Source organism: Equus asinus, chromosome 3 (genome assembly GCF_041296235.1).
Source record: "Equus asinus isolate D_3611 breed Donkey chromosome 3, EquAss-T2T_v2, whole genome shotgun sequence".
In the NCBI taxonomy this organism is placed as follows: Eukaryota; Metazoa; Chordata; class Mammalia; order Perissodactyla; family Equidae; genus Equus; species Equus asinus.
In genome coordinates this window covers 149,276,843-149,299,804 of record NC_091792.1, presented here as the reverse complement: position 1 = coordinate 149,299,804, position 22,962 = coordinate 149,276,843, and the positions used below count along the sequence as shown (strand labels likewise).

The window sequence follows — 22,962 nt, the reverse complement described above, 5'->3', positions numbered from 1 at the left end:
AACCCCTGTGTTGAACCGCTTCACAGTATCTGCCCAAATTACAATGTGCATGTCTTTTGACCTGGCAATTTTACTTCCAGGAATTTATCCTACAAATTTAGTTGTTTTTAGTTGCTCCTGTGCAAAATAAAATATGAAAAAATATTTGTACATCATTGCTAATAGTAAAAAAAGATTAGAAACAACCTAAATGTCCATCAATAAAGCACTGGCAAAATAAATTGTGGTAGATCTTTAAAATGATATACCTTTTTAGGATATATCTCTGCTGCTTTTATAAAGAATACCACTGCTCAACACTTAGAACTGTATGCATAATGTATTACCATTTGCATGCAGGGGTGTGTGTGTGTGTGTGTGTGTGCTTTGAAAGCAATATATGCTTGTATATGCATAGAATATCCCAGGAATAAAATGCAAGAAACTGGCAATGTTGGCTATCTCTAGGGAGGGGAACTGAGAGGTTGGAAGCTAGATATGAAAGGCATACCTTTTAAAGATTTTTACACTTTTTGAATTTTGCTCTGTATGAAAAAATTATCCATTCAAAATACAAATAATTGTTTTTAAAGGAGATTATGGGGTTAAGTGACTCATAGTGCCTGGCACAGAGTCACCAGGCAATAAATGGCTGTTATATTTACTTATGATGCTAAATAGGAATTGGATGATGATGGTGGGGAATGGAAGAATTATGGAGCCAAATGATTGTCTATCTTGGGTGTAGAGTCCCCATCTCTTAAATATTAGGATGAACCATATGAAATAGCCAATATTTAACAGTGTTTGACCTGCATAAATAGCAATTTCATACAATTCAACCCAAAATTACTTTCTTCTGTTTAAATTAGACTGTAAAGTGACAATGACAATAATGGTACCCATTAGTTCAATTATTCCTTGCCATCCAAACCTACGAGGTTTCCAGATTTAGAGAGTGAGAATTCAGAGAGCGAGCTGGAATATTGGAGATAGTGAACTATAAGAGTCAGTTTGGTTCCTGAGTTTTGGACAGTGAGTAGCTTGAATTGGATAACAAAGGATTATTTAAATTTTATTCTAAACTCACTGATTCCTGAGTCAGGCTGGCAAGAGCTTGGACACTGAGGGTTTGGATAGTGAGTGAGGGGTACCTTTTTCACAAGAGAACCTTACAGCTTACAAAGCATTTCAGCATAAGTGGCCTCATGTATTCTTTAACCTCTGGAAGTAAGTGTTATCCCACCCTCCACCCCATTTTACAGAAGAAGAACTACTTCTATTTTCAATTGCAAGCCAGAGCTGACTGATGCAACACAATTGGTGTTGAGGGAATTGACAACAGACAAGTCCACCATGTGGGCATGGCCACCGTTCAATAGTAAGACCACATTTCATATTTTCTCCAAAGCAAGCACTTGTCCGTCCTGCCTCCCACTTGTCAGTGAGATACCAAAAGTCTCGAAGCTCAGAAGCTACGTATAAACAGTAGGGTTGCTACCATTTTGCTATGTTTGTAAATTCAGTTAATCAACATCATGATAGCTTTCATTTTTCCACTTAAGTTTCCCACGCATGACAAAACTGTTCAAGAATTTGACCGATGGGCATAAATTCCTTCTGTGGGTAAAGCACAGGTGGAATCCAAGGGAACGTTGGGAAAGGGAAGAAAACAAACTCTTTGATCAATTCCTAAGGCTAGAGATAGTTTTTCTATAAAATATTCATTGTGACATTTCCAGAGTTGAGTTCTGCTCTTACATCAAAAGTTTCCATGATGATCTACGGTACTGTTGAACTGAAAAGGGGTCACTCCATCCCCACCTTATTTCACAAAGCTTGGGAAACAGGCCAGAAGAGAAGAGGGAGAAATTAGCTACCTTCTTGAGAAGAATTCCAGTCTTAGGCTATGATTGGCCTAAGAAAGATTGTAAAGATATCAGAGGCAACGTGTGTGAGATTCCCAGGAGCCCAGAAATATTTAGTGTCAAATATGGCATCTGCTAGCTAGAGACCAGAGTAGACCCAGACATATAGTAGGTGCTCAGTAAACATTTGTGGATTGAATGGATATGAATGAATCCCGTAGATGGAGAACCGAGACAAAAACGAAACCAGAAACCATCCTATACCAATAGGCAGGTAGACTTGGGCCAGCCTCCAACCTCTTGGTTTCAGTTTCCCCATTTCTAGCATGGGATTTATTAATATTTTATTTGTGGTAGTTGTAAATATTTCCATTTCATGTTCCTTCTTTTTAGACTGCTTAAGGAGGAGTCCTGCTTATTCCCCTTGCTTTACAGATGAGGGATATTTATCAAATAAAGTTGATAGCTTCCCTCACCTACCCTCACAGACAGGGTTGTCTATGAATTGCAAATAAGAACATCAAATCTTAGAGGAAAGTGCTACAGGCGTGCAGTTTATGATGTCAAGGATGGTTAAAAGCCTTCACATAAGTATACTCAAATTTTCCAAGGTAACACTTGGATTTGGGGTTTTATAAACGGTTTGCTCTTAAAACTTCCAACTTTTCAAGGAGCTCATCTCAAGTTGAATAGACTTAAAATTATTGCCTCTCTTGTCACTGTGCATCGGGTCCTGTTCTAGGCATCAGGGAAGAAAAGATTCCTGCTTTCAAAACACTTACACTCCAGTGACAGGCATGAGATGCAGAGAAACAATAGAAAGTTAAACTGATTATTATGCAAGATGATTCAACTGATGAAAATGCTACAAGGAAAATAAGACACGTAATGAGGTGTGACAGAAAATAACGGGGGGTGGCAAGGTCACCTTAGAGAAGCTGACCAGGAGAAAACTCTTGGAGGAGGTGATGTCTCCTGAGGCCTGAACAATAATGAGCCAGCCATGCAAATGATGACACGATGATGATGATGATGATGATGAAATAGCAAGTATTTATTGAGCACTTGCTGTGTGCCTGACTTTATCTGAAGCACTTCACCAGTACCATTTCATTTAACCCTCTCAACAACTCATGGAAGTAAGGGACTATTAGCATCCCCATTTTATTGATGAGGAAATTGAGGCACAGAAAGAGTAGGCAATTGCCCAAGGCTCTATAGCTAGATAGGTGGTCTGATACACCAAGCACAGAGGCCATGCCATGGGAAGGAACTGGGTACGTTGGAAAAGCAAAAATCAGGCCCAGGGACTGGAGCCTGCTAGGTGATGAAGTTGGGGAGGTCAGATTCCATTAACCCTTGCAGGCCAAGAGAAGGACATGAGATTTTCACTGGATGGTTGGAAGCAGGTAGTTTCAAGGTCCACTTCAGAGGAATGACATGACCCGATCGATGTTTTTAAAATGTGTGTTCAGGCATTAGGGATAGTAGTCTGGTTATAGCAGTAGGGACAAGAGTCTGGGTGATGAGTGATGGCCTTGAAGCCTGGGATTTTGGAAAAGTCTGAGATAAACAGGGATGTGAGACATTGCGGGATGAGGCCAGCCAGGGCTTTGACCCCATTATACTTAAGTGTTCAGTGTTCTCCATCTATTGCATCTGTTGACAATTGCCTGTTGACAATTTGGCAAAACAGCCTGGTCATCTCAGTGAAAATGAATGACCTCATCCAGGTCTTCAGCCCAGTTCTTGGTAGGAAGTGGCGTTTCTGCAGCATGACAGAGTGGCGAGGGCACCAGGCCAACATGGGATCCAATCTCAGCCTGGCTGTTTGCTGAATGAAGTCAGACGAGTCCCAGAACCTTTATGAGCCTCAGTTTCTTCTTCTGTAAAATGAGGGTATTAATGCCCACTTCCCAAACTTCTTATGAGGATTAAATAAAATCAAGTTTGTGTCTTGCCCATAGTTGGAACTCAAGGATAGCTGTTCATGGCCCTCCCTTCTCCTTTGAGAGGTGTATGTGAAACTTTACTTGTTTTCTCTTAATAATGGTACACATTTATAGCCATTCCCAAGCTCATTATGCGGATCAAGACCAGAGACTTTAACCTCTTCTGCCTTTCCCTCTTCACACATTGGTTTATTTCCTACCTACGATGTTCCTTGAACTCTGCTAGGGTCGGATGATGAGATCATGCAATCTAATAAGAGTCACTATCTTTAAAGCACTTGAGTTTTCTGTGGACAGTAAGCTGTGCCTGTGCAAAGTGAGAGCAATCAGAGACTGGACACAGAGAAAGGTCTCAAGCCTCAGAGCCAAGCAGTACGACCTCCTCGCCCCTCTTCATAGCTCAGGCTACTTCTCTGCCTATGTTCTTAAATTAAAACCAATCCAAGCAGCTCTCCCCTTACCCTCTTCCCCACATTTTCCTGACACACTTTTTTACTCATTCTAGACAATTAAGAAGGCGATTTCCCAGGAGGATTAACTCCGGGCTCCATCTTGTACTTAACTTTGCAATCCCTCAGCTTGCTTTCTCCCAGACTGCCAATTTCCCACCTTACCATCTCCTTGATTTTCAGTGTCTTGTTAAACAACAATTTCTTTCCCTTTCTCTAGTGCCCAAGACTGGGAAATTACTTTCTTTAATCCAGGCTCTATTTGTACCTTTAAGGCCAAGAATTTTAGAAGCATTTGTGGCCCTGAAACTGTTTTCAGTTAGGACTGCTCTGCTAAAATACTGCTTTTGTTTATTTGTATATATATATATATATATATATATGTATGTATTTTTTTTTTCTTTTAATGTTCTGATAGCCATTCCCTCTGGCTTGACTTTAGAAAACACTGTTTTCTAGACACTGGGATGTCTGTATGTCATGGACACTTCACTTCTGTAAGAGTTAACTGCTTTAATCCCCTTAGCACGAAGTCACATGTACTACTTTTCCATCTCCAAATGCAATTAAACGTGCCCTTCGGGTGTTTCAGGTTTTAATCATTCTGTGTGTGGGACATTCTCATAGCTCAGGAGGACTTTCTCTGCCTCCTCTCAGAGGGAGCCTTTCTCCAAGGAGGAGGAGGCGTGGAAAAGTCAGAGTGAGGTGTGACAGCTTTGTTTCAGAGGCCAAATCCTTCACCTATAAAGGACGGTGTCTCCTGCATGGGCCCACACCAAGGAACAAGTTCTCACCAACAGCGGAGTATGTAACGGGCTGGGGAACAAGCCAGACTTGAGCCCAGGAAAGCATTGCTGTTCTGTGACCTTAGACAATGACTGATCTTTATCTGTAAAATGGGGACAATAATAATTATCTCATTGTTTTATTGAGAACATACAGAAGTTCCTCAATAGCTAATAGTATTATGCTGATAATTGTTATTCTAGATGGTCCTTGGGGAAACTGGAGTTCATCTCTGAATCAGACTCATGTCACAGTGCTCTCTGCTAGTGCTCCTCAAACTGTCTGTGACGTGGGTTCCTCCAGCCCTTGACTAGTGGCCACTTGCCGTGTGAGTTTGATAACACCTGAACTGCTCTATAGCCCCATCAGTAGGATGAGTCCATTGGATGAACCTGGACATCGTGGCAAGCTCAAATTGCTGTTTGTAGTTGTAAAGTCCTTCCTCTCATTTTCTGAACTTGTCACAGACCGGTAACAAACAGTTTGCAAACCCGCAGTGACCCATGGGCCACACCTTGAGTAGTACACTTTAGGCTGGAGCCTTTTGAGGGTCTATAATATGCGGGCACTATGAGAGGCACAGGAGATTTGCTGGTATGGTTCCTGCTCCCCAAACATCAGTGGTGAACAAGGGTTTGTTGCGGATCTGTCTGAACGCGTGAATGGTGGATGGTCAGCCCAGATCCCAGCCCGTTCTGACTGTCGACGACTAGACTTCATCTCAATCTCTGCGCAGGGATTTCTGCTCCACCCTCAGGTTTGGCTTGGCATTTAGGTGGGAAAGGGGGTTGGATTGTGATCCCTTCTCATGTCATAAGACCAAGGCAAATATCCTGGCTGGCAGTCAAAGCTTCACAAAAATAAAAAACAAAAACCCTGCAGCAGGATTCCAAACGCTACCTCCAGCCACACTTATTCTCCTAGAGGCCACTTCATGTCATTCTGTTGGGGGTAATTTTCCAAAGCTAATTGCCCAGTTCTTGGAGGCACTGGACTATACTCCTATGCTATCAGTAGAAGCTACAGGCAGGGACCAATGTTCTTTAAGGTATAACAATAACAACAACAAAAATCTTCATTCACATGGGAAATCAAAGGTACAGGATCAAAAAACATTACTGTGAAACCTAAATGCTTTCATGCCCAGGTGATGCAACTACTTATTTGAAGAGTTAGACTTATTTAACAATAACCACAACAAAAAGCTTATAGACGGTGTTGAAAACAGCCAGGGATAATGATTATATATTTGTAATAATATTTGCATTGGAAAGGAGATGCCAAATGCCTGGCACATGTCCCGGACTCCCTCCTGCTACCCTCCTTGGCAGATACCATTAATCAATCACTTCTCTTTTTTCTGATCCATCATATGGCTTCAGGATCTCAGCGCAGAATTCAAGGCCATGACCAAAGTAAAGGAGATGATAAATGGGATGCGACTTACTTGGCTTCCTGGCGTAGTAAGTGAGAGTTAAATGTGCCCTTCACATGCATTACCATTTTACCCCTCACCTGTGATGCAGTTACTATGATTCACAAGGGGCATAATCACTCACACGTGAGAAAACTGGGGCTGCAGGAAATTAAGGCAGTTGATCAATATCACATGAGAAAGTGGTAGAAGTAAAGTGGAGCCCTGATCTGCCACTCTTAGACGGCATAGGAGGAGACTAGTGTTTATTATGCCCCTTCTGTGTGCCAGGCTCTTATAAATTGTAACCCATCTAATCTTATAAATTGTAATTAGTGCCAACCTGTGGGATGTTATTCTTCCCAATTTTTAGATCAGGACAATGGGGTTCAGAGAATTTAAACAACTTGCTCAAGGCCATTACAGGTAGTAAGGGGGTTAGGATTCGAACCTAAATTTCTTTGAATTCAAAGCACACTTATTTTCTTACCACATGACCTCCACATCTCAGCCTTCTGCTGGCAGAGAACACCGCCTGGAGCAGGACACGGCAAGGTGTTCAGGGGAATGGTGTCAATGACAGCAGCAACTTGAACAGAACTTCAGTGCTCGACATTTAGAGACATGATTAAACAAACACGGTATGGCACCACACTGGAATATTTGCAGCTATTATAAATGGTTAATGTGATGACGATGTAGAAACATGCAAAAGTGTTTACCCAATAACATTAAGAAACTGTACATATACTGATTACATTTATGCAGAAATTATGCGTATGGAGGAATAAAGAGTAAGCAGAAACACAAAGAAAGTCTCTTTTGGCTGAGAGACAGGATAATAAGATGTTTTAAAGTCACACTAAATATAATGCCTAAGAAAAAGCTTATGTATCTTAGCATCAAGAAAACCTGGCCAAAGAAAATAGACAAAACTAATCACCCATTAAGAAATTTTTCCTTGAGATTTGAAAGAATATATTTGCAAAATAATGAAAAAGGCATAACGGCATTTAGAGTAAAGATTAAATACTGACGAGAGGAAGTAAAAGTCGTGGTATTAGAATAAAAATTTGACACTGGGAACTCTGAGAATTTAAGTGGGATTTGCACACGAGAGCGATGTGGAGGCCCCGTGCCACACTTCCTTTCATTTCCTCAATGCGTTCAATTCTTCTGCTCTTTAGATTTCATGGTGAAGTTCTAGGTAGTGACTTTGAAAACAAATGACACATTTTTTTTCTAGATGCTGCAGGGCAAGTGAATTCATCTGAGTTCTATTGCCTTTTTTTTGGTGTCATTCAAAAGCTAGTCGTCTATTTACCAAACTCCTATTCCCCAACCAGCCATTCGAGAGACATTTACTGGGCGCATGTTGCCATCTAGATCTCATGAGGCTCTCGAAATACAGGATAACTGATTTGTTTTCAGGAGACAGATGAGCGGAGTGACAGTTCTTGTGCAGAACCTGCCACGAGCTAAGCAAGAAACCGCCGTGCACCAAGCTCCAGGAGCACTGGGGAGGGGCAGCTGCCCCAGCTGAGAGTCAGAAAAAGATGCTCAGAGGAGGTGATGGATGAATAAGTCCTGAGGGCTGAGATGGAGAAGCCTGGGAAATTGGACGAGAAGAGAAGCGTAGGAGCAGTGTTCCAGGCAGTGAGTCATTCTGTGCCAAGGCATGGAGGCACAGAGCCTGACGGATTCGGGGAACTGCAGGTGGTTTATGTGGCTACAGGATGGAGTGTGAGATGGAGAAGGGGTGTGGAGCAGGGCTGGGAAGCAGCAGGAAGGCCTTGAGTGCCAAGGTAAGAAGCAGAGTGATCAACAGTGCACTGAAACTGTAACCACTCCAATTCAAGTCATCTGCTGAGACCAGTGAGGATGGGGTGTCCTCAAGGATGTTAGGAGAGGAAGCATCCTGGGATGACCCGAGGTCCCCGGTGGAGGTTGGACCGTGTGAACTGGAAGCAGACCTACGTGTAACAATAGCTCAACACCTTGAGAAAGGGAATGTGCCTTATCCATTCTTGTAAACACCCCACCCTATCCCTTTTGTGTCTGGGCCACGGTAGATGCTACCAAAATATAACTTGGTTAGATGATTGACTTAAAGTTTAAAAGCAAAATCAAACTACCCCAAATCCTCAAGGAGGTCAGCAGCTGTATAAACCAATATTGTCCCTGCAGCGTGTGGAGCATGCGAGGATTGTCCACTCTATTGTGGATGGGAGAGGAATGAAAATGGCACGTTCCACTCATGGCCATCCTGGAAGTTTGGGAGGGTTTCCTTTAAATGCTTAAGGACACGATTTCTGCATTACCAACCTCTGTTCTCTTAATGGGATAGGAAATGAAATAGACATCAATTTTTTTTTCAATTTTGAAATCTTATTCTTTAAAGCTGTTTAAAGAAAACAGTTACGGCATACAGTAAACATTCACATACAAGAATTGCACATAAGAAATTTGAAATGACGGCAATTTCAAACCCTGAGTTAGAAAGGGCTTTCACTTTGATGAAAGGAACAGCGAGAATTAAAGAAAAGGATCAGATTCCTGGGTTTCTTGACTCACAAGAGCTCTTCTCCTAAACTCTGAATACAGGAGAATCCAACGAATGATTCAATTCTACCCAGGAGAGAGGACCAGAGACTCTTATGAAAGTGCACTGGGCAAAGAGATGGGAGCTCCACATGAATTTCTCTCTCCAGAATCCAGTGAGGGGTATACTATACCCCATTTACTGGATAAGAGAACTGAGGCTCAGAGAGGTCAAGTGACTTATCCAGGGTCACACAGCAAGTGGTTATGGCAAGGTACATACTCTCGTCTGTCTGACCCCCAAGCCCAGGCCCCAGCACGAGGTGCTTCCTCTGACCATGGTGTGTTCTTGCTGGAACAAAACCTTCTCTAGAGCTATACCACTCAGCTAGGCTGTACATTTTGGACCATAACACCTACCTTGTGTTAGTACTTAAACAAACTTAAAACTTACACTTCAGCCATATGAAACTGCCTAAACCCACCAACCTGCTTCATCCTTCTCCGATGCCGCTTACGGTAGGCTCCCTGTCTAGACTGCCCTCTGTCTTGTCTGCCTGAGACCACCTACTCATCTTTCAGATTCAATTCAAGGACCATTTCCTCCTTGAAGACTTTGAGCCTTCCACGCCCACCTTTTAACCACCTCTCCCTCCTTTGTGCCTGGAGTCAGACTGTGGGTTCAAATCCCGACTCTGCCACTCACCCGCTCTGCGACCTTGTGAAATTACTTCTCTGTGCCTCGCTTTCCCCACCTGCAAAATAGGCCTAAAAAGAGTCCGTGCCTCATTAGATGTTTTTGTGATCATTTAAAAAAGGGACTCCCCGGAAAGTACATAGCAGCAGTGCCTGGTACACAGTAAGTGCTCAATAAACGTTAGCGACTGTGCTTCTCACTGGACCTGGGACAGATTTCTTTCCCAGCACCTATTTGTTTTCCATTCTCACCTTCTAGGCAGTGATCTCCTTGGGGGCGGCAGAGACCTGGCACAAAGAAGGTGTTTGATAAATGCTTATGGAATGAATGATGAGTAAATGGGCAAAGTGGATCTAGTGGGAACGGACAAGGTTCCACAGCCAGGTCCCGTTGACTTGATGCCCCAATGCCCATCAATCACACTGCACCTGCCTCCCTCTGGTTGCCGGACTGGATCTTTTTATGAAACGCCAGCGGAACAGCAGGACCTGCTGCTTTCCAGCAAAGGTGGCAAAAAACTCATTTCTGAATTCCTAACTCCTTCTCCTCCTTCTGGGTCTCTAGATCCCTCACCAGAATGCGCTGACTGAGGGGCGCCATCACCCCACATTGGGAAACAACCTCCCTCCCCAGGGCCGGTGGACACCTTTTGTCAAAATGCACCGCCCAGTTCCTGACAGTGCCTAACAGCCAGGAGGCAATGGCTTCCCCACTCAGCAGGCCCACTCCCAGCCCTGGCATGGATAACCACCACCAGAACACTCCATCAGCAACCTGGCCTCCCAGAGGTCATGGTGGCCGCCTCTAGAGAAAGTGTGACCACACCTCGTTGGAGCGCCATCTCCACTGGGCGACCTCCAGCTGCTGCTCCACTGGGACCAGCGAGCCAGCCCCGTCATGCCTCTCAGCATAGCGCACCTCCAGCCTTGTTGTGCTGAGAGGCCACGGGAGGCAGCGGCAGGCAGTTTGACAGCTCAAATCAAATGACAACAGCTGTTCTGTTGTCACTTCAAAAGCACCAGGTCACCAGAGTCCCTTCCGAAGCCTGGGGGGCGAGCGTCGGAGAGCAGTGCCATCATCTGCATTCTCAGCCCCAGAGCTGGGCCACTGAGTTCGCCAGCTCCTTCCTCCAGTGCCAAGAGCCACCTCGGCTGGCTCTGCACATTCCCTGGCTGCCGGCCTCCATGAGAACAATTTGGAATTTCATGGGAATGGATGAACTCATTTTGGTGAAGCAGGATGACTGTAATTGTTTACTTTCTGAACTGCTTAATTCTGCTACATGAAAGACACAGCATATTGAAATTTCAGATGTCTGGAGTATTTAAAGTCTTTATCCCTCTCTTTCTACAGGAGGATGCATCGATTTTTAAAATTCTTCTACTGATTTAGAAGGCCTTGGGTTAGGATTTACCAACACACCTGTCTGACCTCTTTTCCTGATACCAGGTGTGGTTATTGAGGCTCCTCATTAACTCTGTTTAAACAATACTTCAGATGACCTTCTGGGGCTGCAGTCAAGGCCTGGTTCCTCAGAAGGATGGGGGAGCTCCAGGTTTTAAAGCAGTTTTACAAATGAATGCATTTTGTGACTGCTCAGCTGTCTTACAAATGTTAGATGATAAGAACACCAAGGAAATCTTAGCTCTCAGTTCCCAATTGAAGAAATAACCTTTGTTTGTCATTCTTGGTGACAACTAACCAGGCCAGATCTCATCATGGAAGCCCGTGTGCCCTGGTTTTGGGCACTGAGTTTGAGACTCGGCTCAGCTGTGACCTGCTAGGTGGCCCACAGCTGCCCTGAGGAGCTGTTGCTGGGAAGATGGTTTCTATCCTGACGCCCTTCCTGAGATCCCAGGATCCTTCCCTGGGCTCTCATGGGCCTCGCACATCCCTCTGTGTCAGCTCACCTTACTGGCACTGCAGCTGGTCACACCCCACCAGCCTCACACACCAGCCTGCAAGCACCACCTTAGGAAGGAGGCCACATCTTCTCCACGATGAAGGCCCGGCACCCGGCATACAGCCAGCAAGTTAGAGTGGGCTCAGTAAAAGTGTCCTGAACCGATCGATAGATGAATCAGTGATCAAGGGAGTGAACAAAGGAAGGAATGGAGGCAGGAAAGAGGAAACAGCTGCTGAACCAAGACGCACGAGCTGGGGAAATTAAGTATTGTTAGGCAGACCCAGAGTGAGAGAAGAGAGACGCCATGTTGCTCCAAGTGGTTGCAATATGAAGAACGAGGATGGGCACGTAGTAGTGCTCAATAAATTATGACAATGAACACTAACTAGGCTCTTTCTGTCCCCAAGCATCCTGTGCTAAACCCTTTACATGGATTGTTTCACTTAATCCTCAAGCTAAACCCCATCAGGAGCTGATATTACTTTTGGCAAAGTGGATTAAGGACCTGGTGATGGATGCTGGCTCTCCCGTCAAGGCAAGAAAGACACGATGCTATTCCTATGAATATCATCATTGTACATTCTTACTAGACAGGCAGCAGAGTTTTGCCCTGAAGCACATGGATTCTAGAGCAGACTACCTGGGTTCAAGCCCAGTTCTGCCACTTGGTGGTGTTAAGCTGGGCGACTGACTTCACTTACTTATACTCGCTGTGCCCGGTTCTCGTACGGGGCTGGTGCTAGTGCACATGGGCCTTTGTGAAGGCTAGTTAAGTCAGGACATGCAGGTCCAGCACAGCACACAGCAAACACTACATTTAAGTGGGAGCCTATGAGATGCTGTTCTACGGACCCCAAACCATAAATGGCTTCCTTGTATCATTGTCGGGAGAGGGGTTGGTTCCATTCTCTCCCTTTGCAGGTATGATCTCCTCAGTCTTAGTGGGCTAAAGTAAGAGAACTGCAGGATGTGGAGACCAGGTGGGCCTTGTGACCCCAGGGTGAAGGTCACCATTTTACTGATGACAATAAGAAGAGCTGGGAGGAGGGGAGAGAAAGAAAATTCAGCATTTGTTAATCTTTGTTAAATGCAACTAAAAGATGGAATAGAGAATCTGTCCAAGATCCCACCAGAGGGTTAGTGACCAAGTCTAGGATAGGCTCCAAAGTCCCAGATTCCTATGAGGGGTCAGCTAAGGACACATAATGTGGAACTTCTTTATCTGCCTGAGGAGAGGCAACCTCAGAGGGTTTAAACTAAATCTCCTATGGTCTCTGACAATATGAAATGCCCAGCAGTGTATAGCAGCCTTCTGAATTCCTGCGGACAGAACAACGTGACAGACTCTCACTTCCTCAGGCCTTGCTACCCACCTCCGCTGTGCCAGTGGCCCCACATGGGGGCCAGTTCTGAATGCAGAGCCTGGAGGTTTGGGAGAACGTAGCCCCAGATACCCCGGCTGGGAGCACTTGCCTCTCAACCCTCCTGGGGAGACTCTGCTTGCCCTCTGAGTACGGACCATGTTTAGTGAAGAACAACCAGGTTTGGGGCTGCCAGAATGGTGGGGGTGTTGGGGTGAGGTGGTGGGGAGTGAAGCTGACTCTGGCTTTTGCCACATTTGGATTTGGCTCTGGAGCTTCTAGCCTGGATGGAAGGGGACTTTTCTCTCTCTATCCAAGACAGGGACCCTGCCATCTTCATCTTTAATCCTTTTAGAGGCTCCTCGTCCAGTAGCTGGGCCAGCCAGTTGCTCTAAGACCTGCCTCCCAACTTACTCTCTCTTCCTCTTCTCCTGGCTTCTTGCTTCATATCCCAGCATCATCAAACAGCTTGGAATTCCATCCTCTAATCCATGCTCCTTCTTTTCCCTCTGACAGAAATGTCCTTCCTATCCCCTTCCCCTGGTTTACCTTTATCCATTCTTTCACACTCAAGGATCACCTCCTCCATGAAGCCTTCTCTGACTGATTCTTTTGAGATTCTGTTTTGTACTCCTATAATTCCATCTGGAAACTTCTATCATGGTAGTTACCACCTCACATATAATCTTCTCTCTTTATGAGTCTGACGCCCATAGGAGTGAGTTTTGTGATGGCAGAGGCCATGATTTTGGTTTTTGAATCTTCAGTGTCTAGTCCAGTACCTGGCACATTGCAATGACTGCATGACATGGAAGCATTTGTCCAAATGGTTCTTAATTCACAGAAGAGCAAGTCTGACCAAAGCATTTTAGCATTTCGACATATGCAAAAATGATTGTATGTAGAGGATTGTGAGTACAAACAAAATTCACAAATTTTGCACAGTGTTTAAGGATAAAGAAATGATAACATAAACTTGATGACGGGCTGGGGTCCTGGAGAGCCAAACTGCTATACAATGACAATGAAGGGACTCGGCAGCTCAGAAGCTAAGGAATGTGGAACGTGGCCACTGCCCACGTGTTGATTCTGGAGGATAGTGCTCAGTTTATGAAGGAAATTATAATCTCTGCCTGCAATGTGACAACAGCAATTCCACACCCAAAACCAGTGTGAGTCATGTTACCGTATTAGACCAAATTCAGAGGCTACAAGTATTATGTAGGCAGAGAATTTTGCCTAACAATTAATTTTTTCCTTCCTGAGGAAAATTGGCCTTCAACTAACACACACTGCCAATCTTCCTCTTTTTGTATGTGAGCCACCACCACAGCATGGCCCCTAACAGATGAGTGGTGTTGGTTTGTGCCCAGGAACTGAACTCAGGCCGCTGATGTGGAACATGCTGAACTTAACCACTAGGCCACCAGGGCTGGCCCAGCTATTAATTTTTTTAAAAATAAAAACTGACTTTATATCCAAACCAGAAAATCTGTTACATGTTACACAGAGACTCCCCAGGAAGCCTTAGAAATAAATGTCTGTTACAGCACGGGGTTGAATTTCTTCAGGGGACTCTCTCTGGAGGGGACACTGAGTCTCCTCGGAAGTGACCGTTCCCCAGGTGGAGACCCAGGGTCTGTGAACTCAACAATAGCACATTATAAACTTGAGACAACCAGAAGGGACACAGTGTCAAAGCATTTTATGAGACAGACATTGCCAGCCTTTGACTAATTAATTTGAAGAGTCATACGAAGGTAGAGAGGAAGCTCAACCCTGACAGAGCCTGAATTCGATGCTTCGTTAATTAAACCCCACCCTCCATGGACCCCCGCAACACACACCGTGGGATAAGACATATATATTGTGCTATGTTACCTCATTTTAACTCCTTGGTTCAAGACACATAGAAACCTCTACAGTATGCTTCAAACTCACCAGGAAATGTAATTATGCCATTGGTCTTACCCTGAGGTAGTTGAGGGTGAAGTTCGTCAGCCCCATCCTGGTGATGTTTTTGGACAGCTGATCCAGGACCTGAGGATCTTGTGCCTAAACAGGAGAAAAAATCATATGTTTTATCCCTGCGAGACGGCCCTAAGAAGGTCTCAGACTGTGCTACAGCTGCTAAGAAATGCAATCTTGACAGTGTCCATTTTTCTTGGAGGTGCAGGTTGTGGGAGATAATTTAATTTACATTTTGAAGACACTTGCATGTAACACTCAAGGACATTTTTGCATCAGTGGTGCAAGACCTGTTGCCAGGGAGAACCACACTGAGTCAGATGTGCTTTCAGTCCTTGGGAGAAATGACTTTCCTTCCTCCGTGAGAGGCCCTGGGCCTTCAGGAGGAGGGTCACTAAGCCCTGCCGGGACACTCCAGGGCCCTGAGACTCACCAGAGAAGGCGGGGCCTCTGGATTTGGCAGAGTCATGCGTTCGGACTGGCCTGTTTCCTATTGTGATAGTGTTGTTTTTCACAGCTTGGAGTCGAGGATTATATTTGAAAACTTTGCAATTGCCATGAAATACATATATATATATTTAAGAATTCTAACTCTCTTCCCCATTAAGCTGAGGCTAGAAATAGATGTCCTCAGCAATTTTCATCCTGCAGGACTGTAGGGTAAGCATCACATTTTTCAAATTATCAGCCACATTTAAAAGAGGGATGCAGTGTTCCGTGGGCCAGCCCAAAGGTTCTGCTGGGCCAGAACAAAACGAAAATTCTTTCTGGATTCCATTGTAAGGTGAGTCTCTTGGTTGATGCTCTTTCTATTTGTCTTTCCTTCTTTCTCAAGTGGTATAAGGGAATTGATGCTAAACAGAGAGATACCTAAGTAAATATTCTTTGTCTCCACGCCTGCATTTGTGGGACTATTCAGGTTATACCGGCACTTTAATTTAGTCTTTTCTGTACTTAATTTTCCTCACAGTGATACAACCAATTGGCTTTGTGGATATAAATAAAAAACAAAATGTAGGAGGGAAGAGTTAGAGCATCTCACTTGCGTGTCAATTTCTGGAAAGGCAGTCTTCTGTGGACATGGAGGCTGTGTTTAGCAATATCCTTATGCAAACCAGGAGGAGCTGGTTCTACAGGTATGCATCAAGTAGTCGTGGCCAACCTCAATGAGATTACTTCACAGTCAGGCAACAGGATAACAATGAATGAAAGGATGTTGCTGTTGCTGCTGCCGTTAAAAGCCAATCACCAACACTTGCAGAGGACCTGCCATGTGCCAGGCACTGTTCTATGTCCTTTACATGCATTAACTCTTTTTTTTTTTTTTGGTGAGGAAGATTGGCCCTGAGCTAACATCTCTGCCAATCTTCCACTATTTTGTGTGTGGGACACCTGCCACAGCATGGTTTGATGAGGAGTGTATAGGTCCGCACCTGGGATCTGAACCGGTAAATCCTGGGCCACCGAAGCAGAGCAAGCGAACTTAACCACTACACCACTGGGCCGGCCCCAAACATGCCATTAACTCTTACTCCTCAGACCAATGTTCTGAGGCAGGCTCTATTACTGTACCCATTTTGTAGATGAAGGACTGGAAGCCCAGAGATATCATGTAACTTGCCTAAGGTCACACAGGAGCAGGGATACTAACCCATGTGGTCTCATTCCAGGGCCCAAGCTCCTGACATGTATCCTCTGCTGCCTCTCAGTCTATTCTGAGAATAAGAGTGGCTACTCTAGACACTTCAAGGAGAGTGGAGGATTTGAACTGGGCTTGGAAAATTGAGAAGGACTTGGAGTACAGACAGGCAGAAAGAATGGAACAGGAGAGTGGGCATGCCACAGCAGAAAGTACAAAGTCAACAGCAAGAGTGGAGACTGGATTAACCAGTGAGGAGGAGAGGGTTGAGGACAGAAGCCTGGGGATGCAGCCTGGCATTGGATATTTGGGAGACAGATGGCTTATCAGCCTGGGTTTGTGAGTCAGAACCAGCTGAGTTGAAATCTTGATTTGCCACTTTCAAACTGAAAGACATGGGGCAACTTACTGAACCTCTCTGAGCCTCAGTTTCCTCACTTCTAACAGGAATAATGATAACTCACTCTCAGGGTCACTGGGAGTACTAAATGTAATGTGTACCAAATGCTTATCCCAGGCCCTGGCAGAGCAAGCACCCAATAAACGCTGGCTACTGTTCCCGTATTCTCTTTGGATTGTGCAGGGTCTTAAAAATCAGGCTCATTAAGCCTGAACTTGCACCAAAGCTTTTTCACAGAAACCGCTGCATCGTGCATTATGGAAGAGCGATTTATTTTAGCCAATGCCTTTCACTCCTTCTTAAGGGACTACCCTTGTCTAGTTCCAATCGAGTCTTCCCATGAAAACATATCTCTAGATTGGCATCAAGTCCTTCCTTGCACCTAGCTGGTGCTCCAGAAATTTGATGTGATTTATGGCCAAATGAAACGGAGCGCTCCACAGGCTCCACTTCGCTCCCCTACTGTGGCCGGGAAGGGCGCCGACACAGGTCCGTGGCCCGCCAGCCCCACGTCTGTCAGACGGTTCTAATCAAAACTGGAAAGTGTTTTTCTTTCTTCTTACTTTATTTCCTTCCTCAGTTATACATCACAGGTTTATTAGCCCAGGCAGAGCAGCCCTTGATAATGACTGAATGGAATTTAAGAAAAGTTCAAACTGCTTATTGAGGTAACCTCAATTTGGAGTTTAAAATAATAAAGTATCAAGAAGAGTCTCACAGGCACCAAACTAAGAAACAAAGGAGGGAAAAAATGGCCTGTGGGTTAAAATGGTTGGGGGAAAAACGCAGAATTTATAGTGAATACCCACAGTGTGAACACTGCTGGAGTCCCTTCACACAGACAGAACTGGGCTTTTTCTCCTTGAGTAAAGGGAGGGAAGAAGAGGAAAGAAAGCGAGATAGAAATCGAATTACTTACATGCATGGCTAGAATGCTTCTTGGGACTAACTCTCTGTATTGTCTAATGGTAAAGTGCCATGTTTTTATTCTCATGAGATCATCAAAGGTGAACTCCAAGATCAGTCTGCCTTCTGTACACACCTGGAAGTGACAAACAACACACTCATTTGTTATGCACTTTGTGAACGCCGCATTTTGTAACTCACACTTCGGCCCCTCAGTGTGGTCTCCTTGACTGTCCTTGGATGGCGCTGGCTCTTGACAAGTGTAAGCTCTAGAATCGTGGGTTAGAAAGACAGCACAGCTGCTTATTAGCCAAGAGCTATTAGGAACTCCACTAGTTACTACCGAAACTCTATGAGCTTCCGTTGATTTGTAAATATGGGGACAAAACCCATCTTATAGCGATACTACGTCAAAAACTCCTAGCCCACAGAATGTACCCCAAAATGGTGCTCTCTCATCTCTGTTTTTCTCCACTTTCATCATCTTTGTAGCATAGGAGCTTGAGCTCTGATTCTAACCTTGGTAATCCTGCTCTGGGAGAGAGTATCCACTAACATTCTTCATGCTTAAGTGTGAGTTACTACACCAGAGGTTACCCAACTAGAGGAAGTTTTCATTCCCAAAGAGAAATTCCAGAGGGCCATGTTTAACCCAAGGCCACAGATATCAGCTACTGACATGGAAAATAGAGGCATGGTTAGAGTATATTCCTTGAATCATGTCATATCAACAATCACAAATTCTGCTTGCATAATGGGCCAGCCTTTGGTGGGTGGGGACAAATCTATCTTTCTAAGAAAAATATATATTATTAATAAAACATAGTGGAATTTCGGAGGCTCTTTTCCTTGACAGAGTGATCAGTGTTAGGGTAACATTTTTATCTTTAGATATTCAGATCATTTTTAGCATATAGTTCCTATTTTATTTACCTTTCCTTTCACTGTTAATAACTTTGAAATGGAAGAAAATGCTAGGCAATTCTATATCACTGAGCCTATTTCAGCTAAGAAAGGAAGTGTTGGTAGTATATTGGGCCAGTTTAAATAATTACAACTCATTATTCAGTCCACGTTTGCCTTAGAGAAGCAGTACAAAATAGTGGATGGAGGCTTCAACATCAGAAAGTACTAGATTTGAATTCTGGCTCTACTTTTCACTCATGGAGGAACTTCGGGAAAATCAAATAAGTTCCCTAAGTTCCATTTTCCTCATCTGTCAAACAAGGATAATAATATCCTTAGGTTGAGTTGCTGGGAAAATATATTAAATGAAATTGTGTATGTAGATTACCTAGTATTGTACCCAGCACATAGTAGGATGACAGTAAATGACGGCTGTAAAGATTAAAAAAAGCAACCAAAGAACACAGAACGCTAGACCAGTGGTTGTCATATGTGCTTCCTGAGTCCTAGGGGGTCAGGAAGGGTGTCTCAGGGGCTCTGGGGGGAAGAGCTTGGCCTCCACCTGGACTCTGAGATCCCCACTCATTTTCTGCATTCAACCAGAGTAGCATCAGTTTTATCTGCTTTAATATATTGGGATTCTGATCAAACACTTTGGAGAAAGATTTCCTATGCTAAAAACAAACATACAAGACTTTGAAAATCACTGCACTATATAATTTTTTGAAAAAACATAAATAACATAAATTAACTCAATAAGGGATACAATCATTTCTAAAACTATAGTCCATGAAGTTAGAAATTTATACCAACCTTTTATGAAATATTAATTTTTCCTCTCTGGGAATTTAATACAAAAGGCCAGCATTTATTGAGTTACAACTATGTCGCAGGCACTGGGTTAGGTGCATTCTATCCACTCTAATTTAAGGTAATATTTTCTTTAAACAAGCCATAAATACCAGTACAGGGGGGATAATAACATGTGTTGACAGAACACTACTTCAGGAAGATGTTATTAATGTCTGCCATTTTCATTTTATCAAAGGTCTCAGAAGCACTATAAGATAATTATTGATAATCTGGGTGAAGACCTCCACTCAGATCCAATTAGCAGAATCTGTGGGTAATTTCAGGCATTTGTGCACATTGTTCCCAAACTCCTCAGTTGAGTGATCTTCAGAGTCTTGTTTCTGGCTTCTCAGCCAGGAGTGTTGAGTACAAATGGGGGAAGACTTCCGTGTCCCCAAACCACTCCTCTAGAGCATCGTCAGCATTAGAATTAATTTTCCAAGGTTTTCAAAAGAGCTGCAGGGAGCTTAAGCCCCACAATTCCCCCGGGGGTGTTAGCACGACAGAAGCCATCTGCAGTGAGGGCTTTCACAAAAGGGACTAACTCCAGCCAGCCAGTGACAGCAGATATCTTAACAACGCAGGACAGGGATGTTTGGATGCTATCACCCTTTTTCTTTCTTAAAGAGAGGAGATTATTGGATGTTTAAACAAATATTAGCCCAGTTAAATGTCATGCTTTTCTGTTATCTAATCTATTTGTTTTGTGTTTATGAACCACAAACCCAGGGCCGATGGAGGTTCTGGTTTACTTAGACTGGAATAGAATTTCATAATGGGAAGGCACGGATATAGTCCTTCTGATGAATTCCTCAATTGGAGCATCTGTAAGGTCAAGTTAAATTGTGTTCTTTGTTTACTATGATCTAGTAAACCAGTTGAGGACCCTCATGCAGTCAAACTATTATAGGTCTCCAAAGGGAAATTTGCAACAAGCCTTGGGCTCCTCCTTTCTCCACCAAAACCAAGAAATCAGCTTTATCCACTGTATATCATGTGTAAGAAAGGAATCCTTAGAATCAACTGAGTTGACTGTTTTGGGTGTTTTCTTTAAGAAAAATTGAATGACTTTCTTGAATGCAAGGATGGAGGAGAATTTGGTCATTGCTGGTCTTCCCCAAGTAATTATACCCACAGCCTCCTCCCAAGCTCTATGCAGCCTCTCTGCCCCCTGCTCCCACCATGGAAGTTAAAGGACACGGAAGGCTTTGCGATTTATTTTATATGCAATAATCAGTAAATGGAATAGAGGCTCTTAAGAAAAAATACATAAATTCCTTGTTTGGATATGGTAAAAAATGGGCATAGCTTATGAAGGGGAATTAATGTTTTCTCTTTTCTGAAAAATTCTGTGCATTCCTCTTAATCAATACAATTAATGTAGCTTTTATCTAAAGTTGGCCTTTTTTTTAAAGCTGCCTTTCACTTGGAATCCAAAATCAAAAGGGTCCCCAATTAAGAAAACATTTTCTGTTGTGCTGAATTCATGTTACCGTACTGTGAGCTCTGACATTTTGTTTCTGTGGTAACCAAAATCAGCTGATTAGTTGGCATGGCAACAGAAAAGATGTAATCCCAGCAGACACACTCTAATCAATGCCCCCAGCACAGATGGTCTCCGGAGGATCAACAAGAAAGAGGCTGGCAGGCATTCAGCAGATCACGTGCTAGCTTGAGACTAGGCCAGGAACAAGAGAACTAAAAAAGAACATTTCTCAAACTAACCGGTAGCTTTTTAACCCTTTTCTTCCTTTGACTAATTGTAAAGTAACATTGACCATGTAGTTGTATGATACAATGGTTCTCATACAGCTTTTATGAAATAAAATGTGCTTTTTAGGTGGGAGTGTTTATTTAATTTTCTTGTTCTTTATGCTTGGAACAGCGTGCATGGAATAGCGTGTTTAGAGTAATGGTTGCATAAAACTCGCTGTATTTTAGAGATACTGCGTATGTAAATGCATGTGTATATATATATATACACACACATTAGAGCAATACTGTCACTGATATTATAATCATTTGGTTAGAGTCAGGATAAGAGTTGAAATGTATTAATCCTGGTATAACACGGTATACTGGCTAAGGAAAGAAAGACGCACTAGCTGTCAAAGACATGAATGAGTATTCATATAGGAAAATGAGTGGTGCACTTCCATGGTATTTTTCTATAGTAGTAAATAATTTTATAATAAACAATTGAGACCAGAAAAAATATGTCTATGTTTATACAAGTGATAAACATGGCCAGTAACGGCTGTAATTATTGTTCCAGTTTGTAAAACCTAAAAGTAACCCAACAAGTACCCCAGAGAGGGCTCCTCTCTTCATCTGCCAGTGTTCGCACCCTCAAATACAATTCAAGGATCTTTAATTTTGAAAACCTTGGTGATTGTCCTTCTGATTATTAAGCCTTGTTTTCAATTTGATTCAAAATGAATACAAAAAAGAAAGGCTTCCTAATGTGTGTTTTAAAATTCTAATTACACATTTATCCATAATCTATAATGTGCCTAGGATCAGGAAATTGCAAAATGTGCATTATACTCCTGAGGAATATTAAATATTAGTGTTGATTAGGACTGCAACTGAGTTTTGATTCACTAGTTGACCAAATTTTCATAAAAGCAACTCAGAACCACTGGGTCAAATGCTATTTGGGGAATTAGAGTTTCTTGATAGTCTAAATTAGAACAATGTGATACTGCCTACACATAATATGCTAACTAATGCCAGGGACTAATAGCAGACTCCCCTTTAAAAATAAAGCATCGGCTTCCAAACTATTTTTCTTTGTGATACTGAAAGGTCATTAGCCCACTGTTTTATACTAAATAGTCATATTATTTTATTACATGGAGATGAGTTATTTTTAATTAATATAAAACAAAAGAAAAATTGAAACGATTCTTAGGGCAGTATAATAATCACCAAAGAGCAAAAAAAAAATCCTTTAGAATTTTCTAAAAATAAATGTGCATAATTAGCATCTGGACTAAGTCCACAGAGCTAAGCTACATTTCCCAGAAAGTGATATTTTTCATCACAGTATGGAAATATTCATTACAAGAGTTGGCAAACGTATTGCCGGGGAGTAGAGTCAGATGGGTGATCTAAATAAATGAGCTTGAGGCTGAGAGAGCTGAATTCAGGCAAAGGCTCAGGTCTTCCCGGTGAGTGCCCTAGACGCCTGAACAAACCACTCAGCCATAGGAGAGGGGAAAAGCGCAGGATGAGGGAGAAGGCCCCAGAGGAAAGCCTTAGTTTCTTGATTTGAATGAAAAAAGTACTTTATCAATTCATCAGAAGAACGGGATTCTTTTCGACATAAAGCCAGT

The 22,962-nt window shown here is 43.1% G+C and overlaps 1 protein-coding gene across 17 annotated transcripts in view; it reads right to left on the bottom strand.

Moving 5' to 3' along the window:
* The window catches only part of LDB2 (LIM domain binding 2), a 359,662-nt gene that overhangs the window by 54,332 nt on the left and 282,368 nt on the right, over positions 1-22,962 (bottom strand). For all 17 annotated transcript variants that reach the window (XR_011502307.1, XR_011502306.1, XM_014838791.3 and 14 more), the window contains exons 4-5: positions 17,880-18,002; positions 14,925-15,008 (exon numbers count right to left, since the gene is read on the bottom strand). Coding sequence is in view for 15 of the 17 variants with exons in the window: in XM_014838791.3 (XP_014694277.1) it covers positions 14,925-15,008; positions 17,880-18,002 (207 nt within the window). In the remaining 2 variants the exon portion in view is untranslated. The remainder of the gene's footprint in view (positions 1-14,924; positions 15,009-17,879; positions 18,003-22,962) is intronic.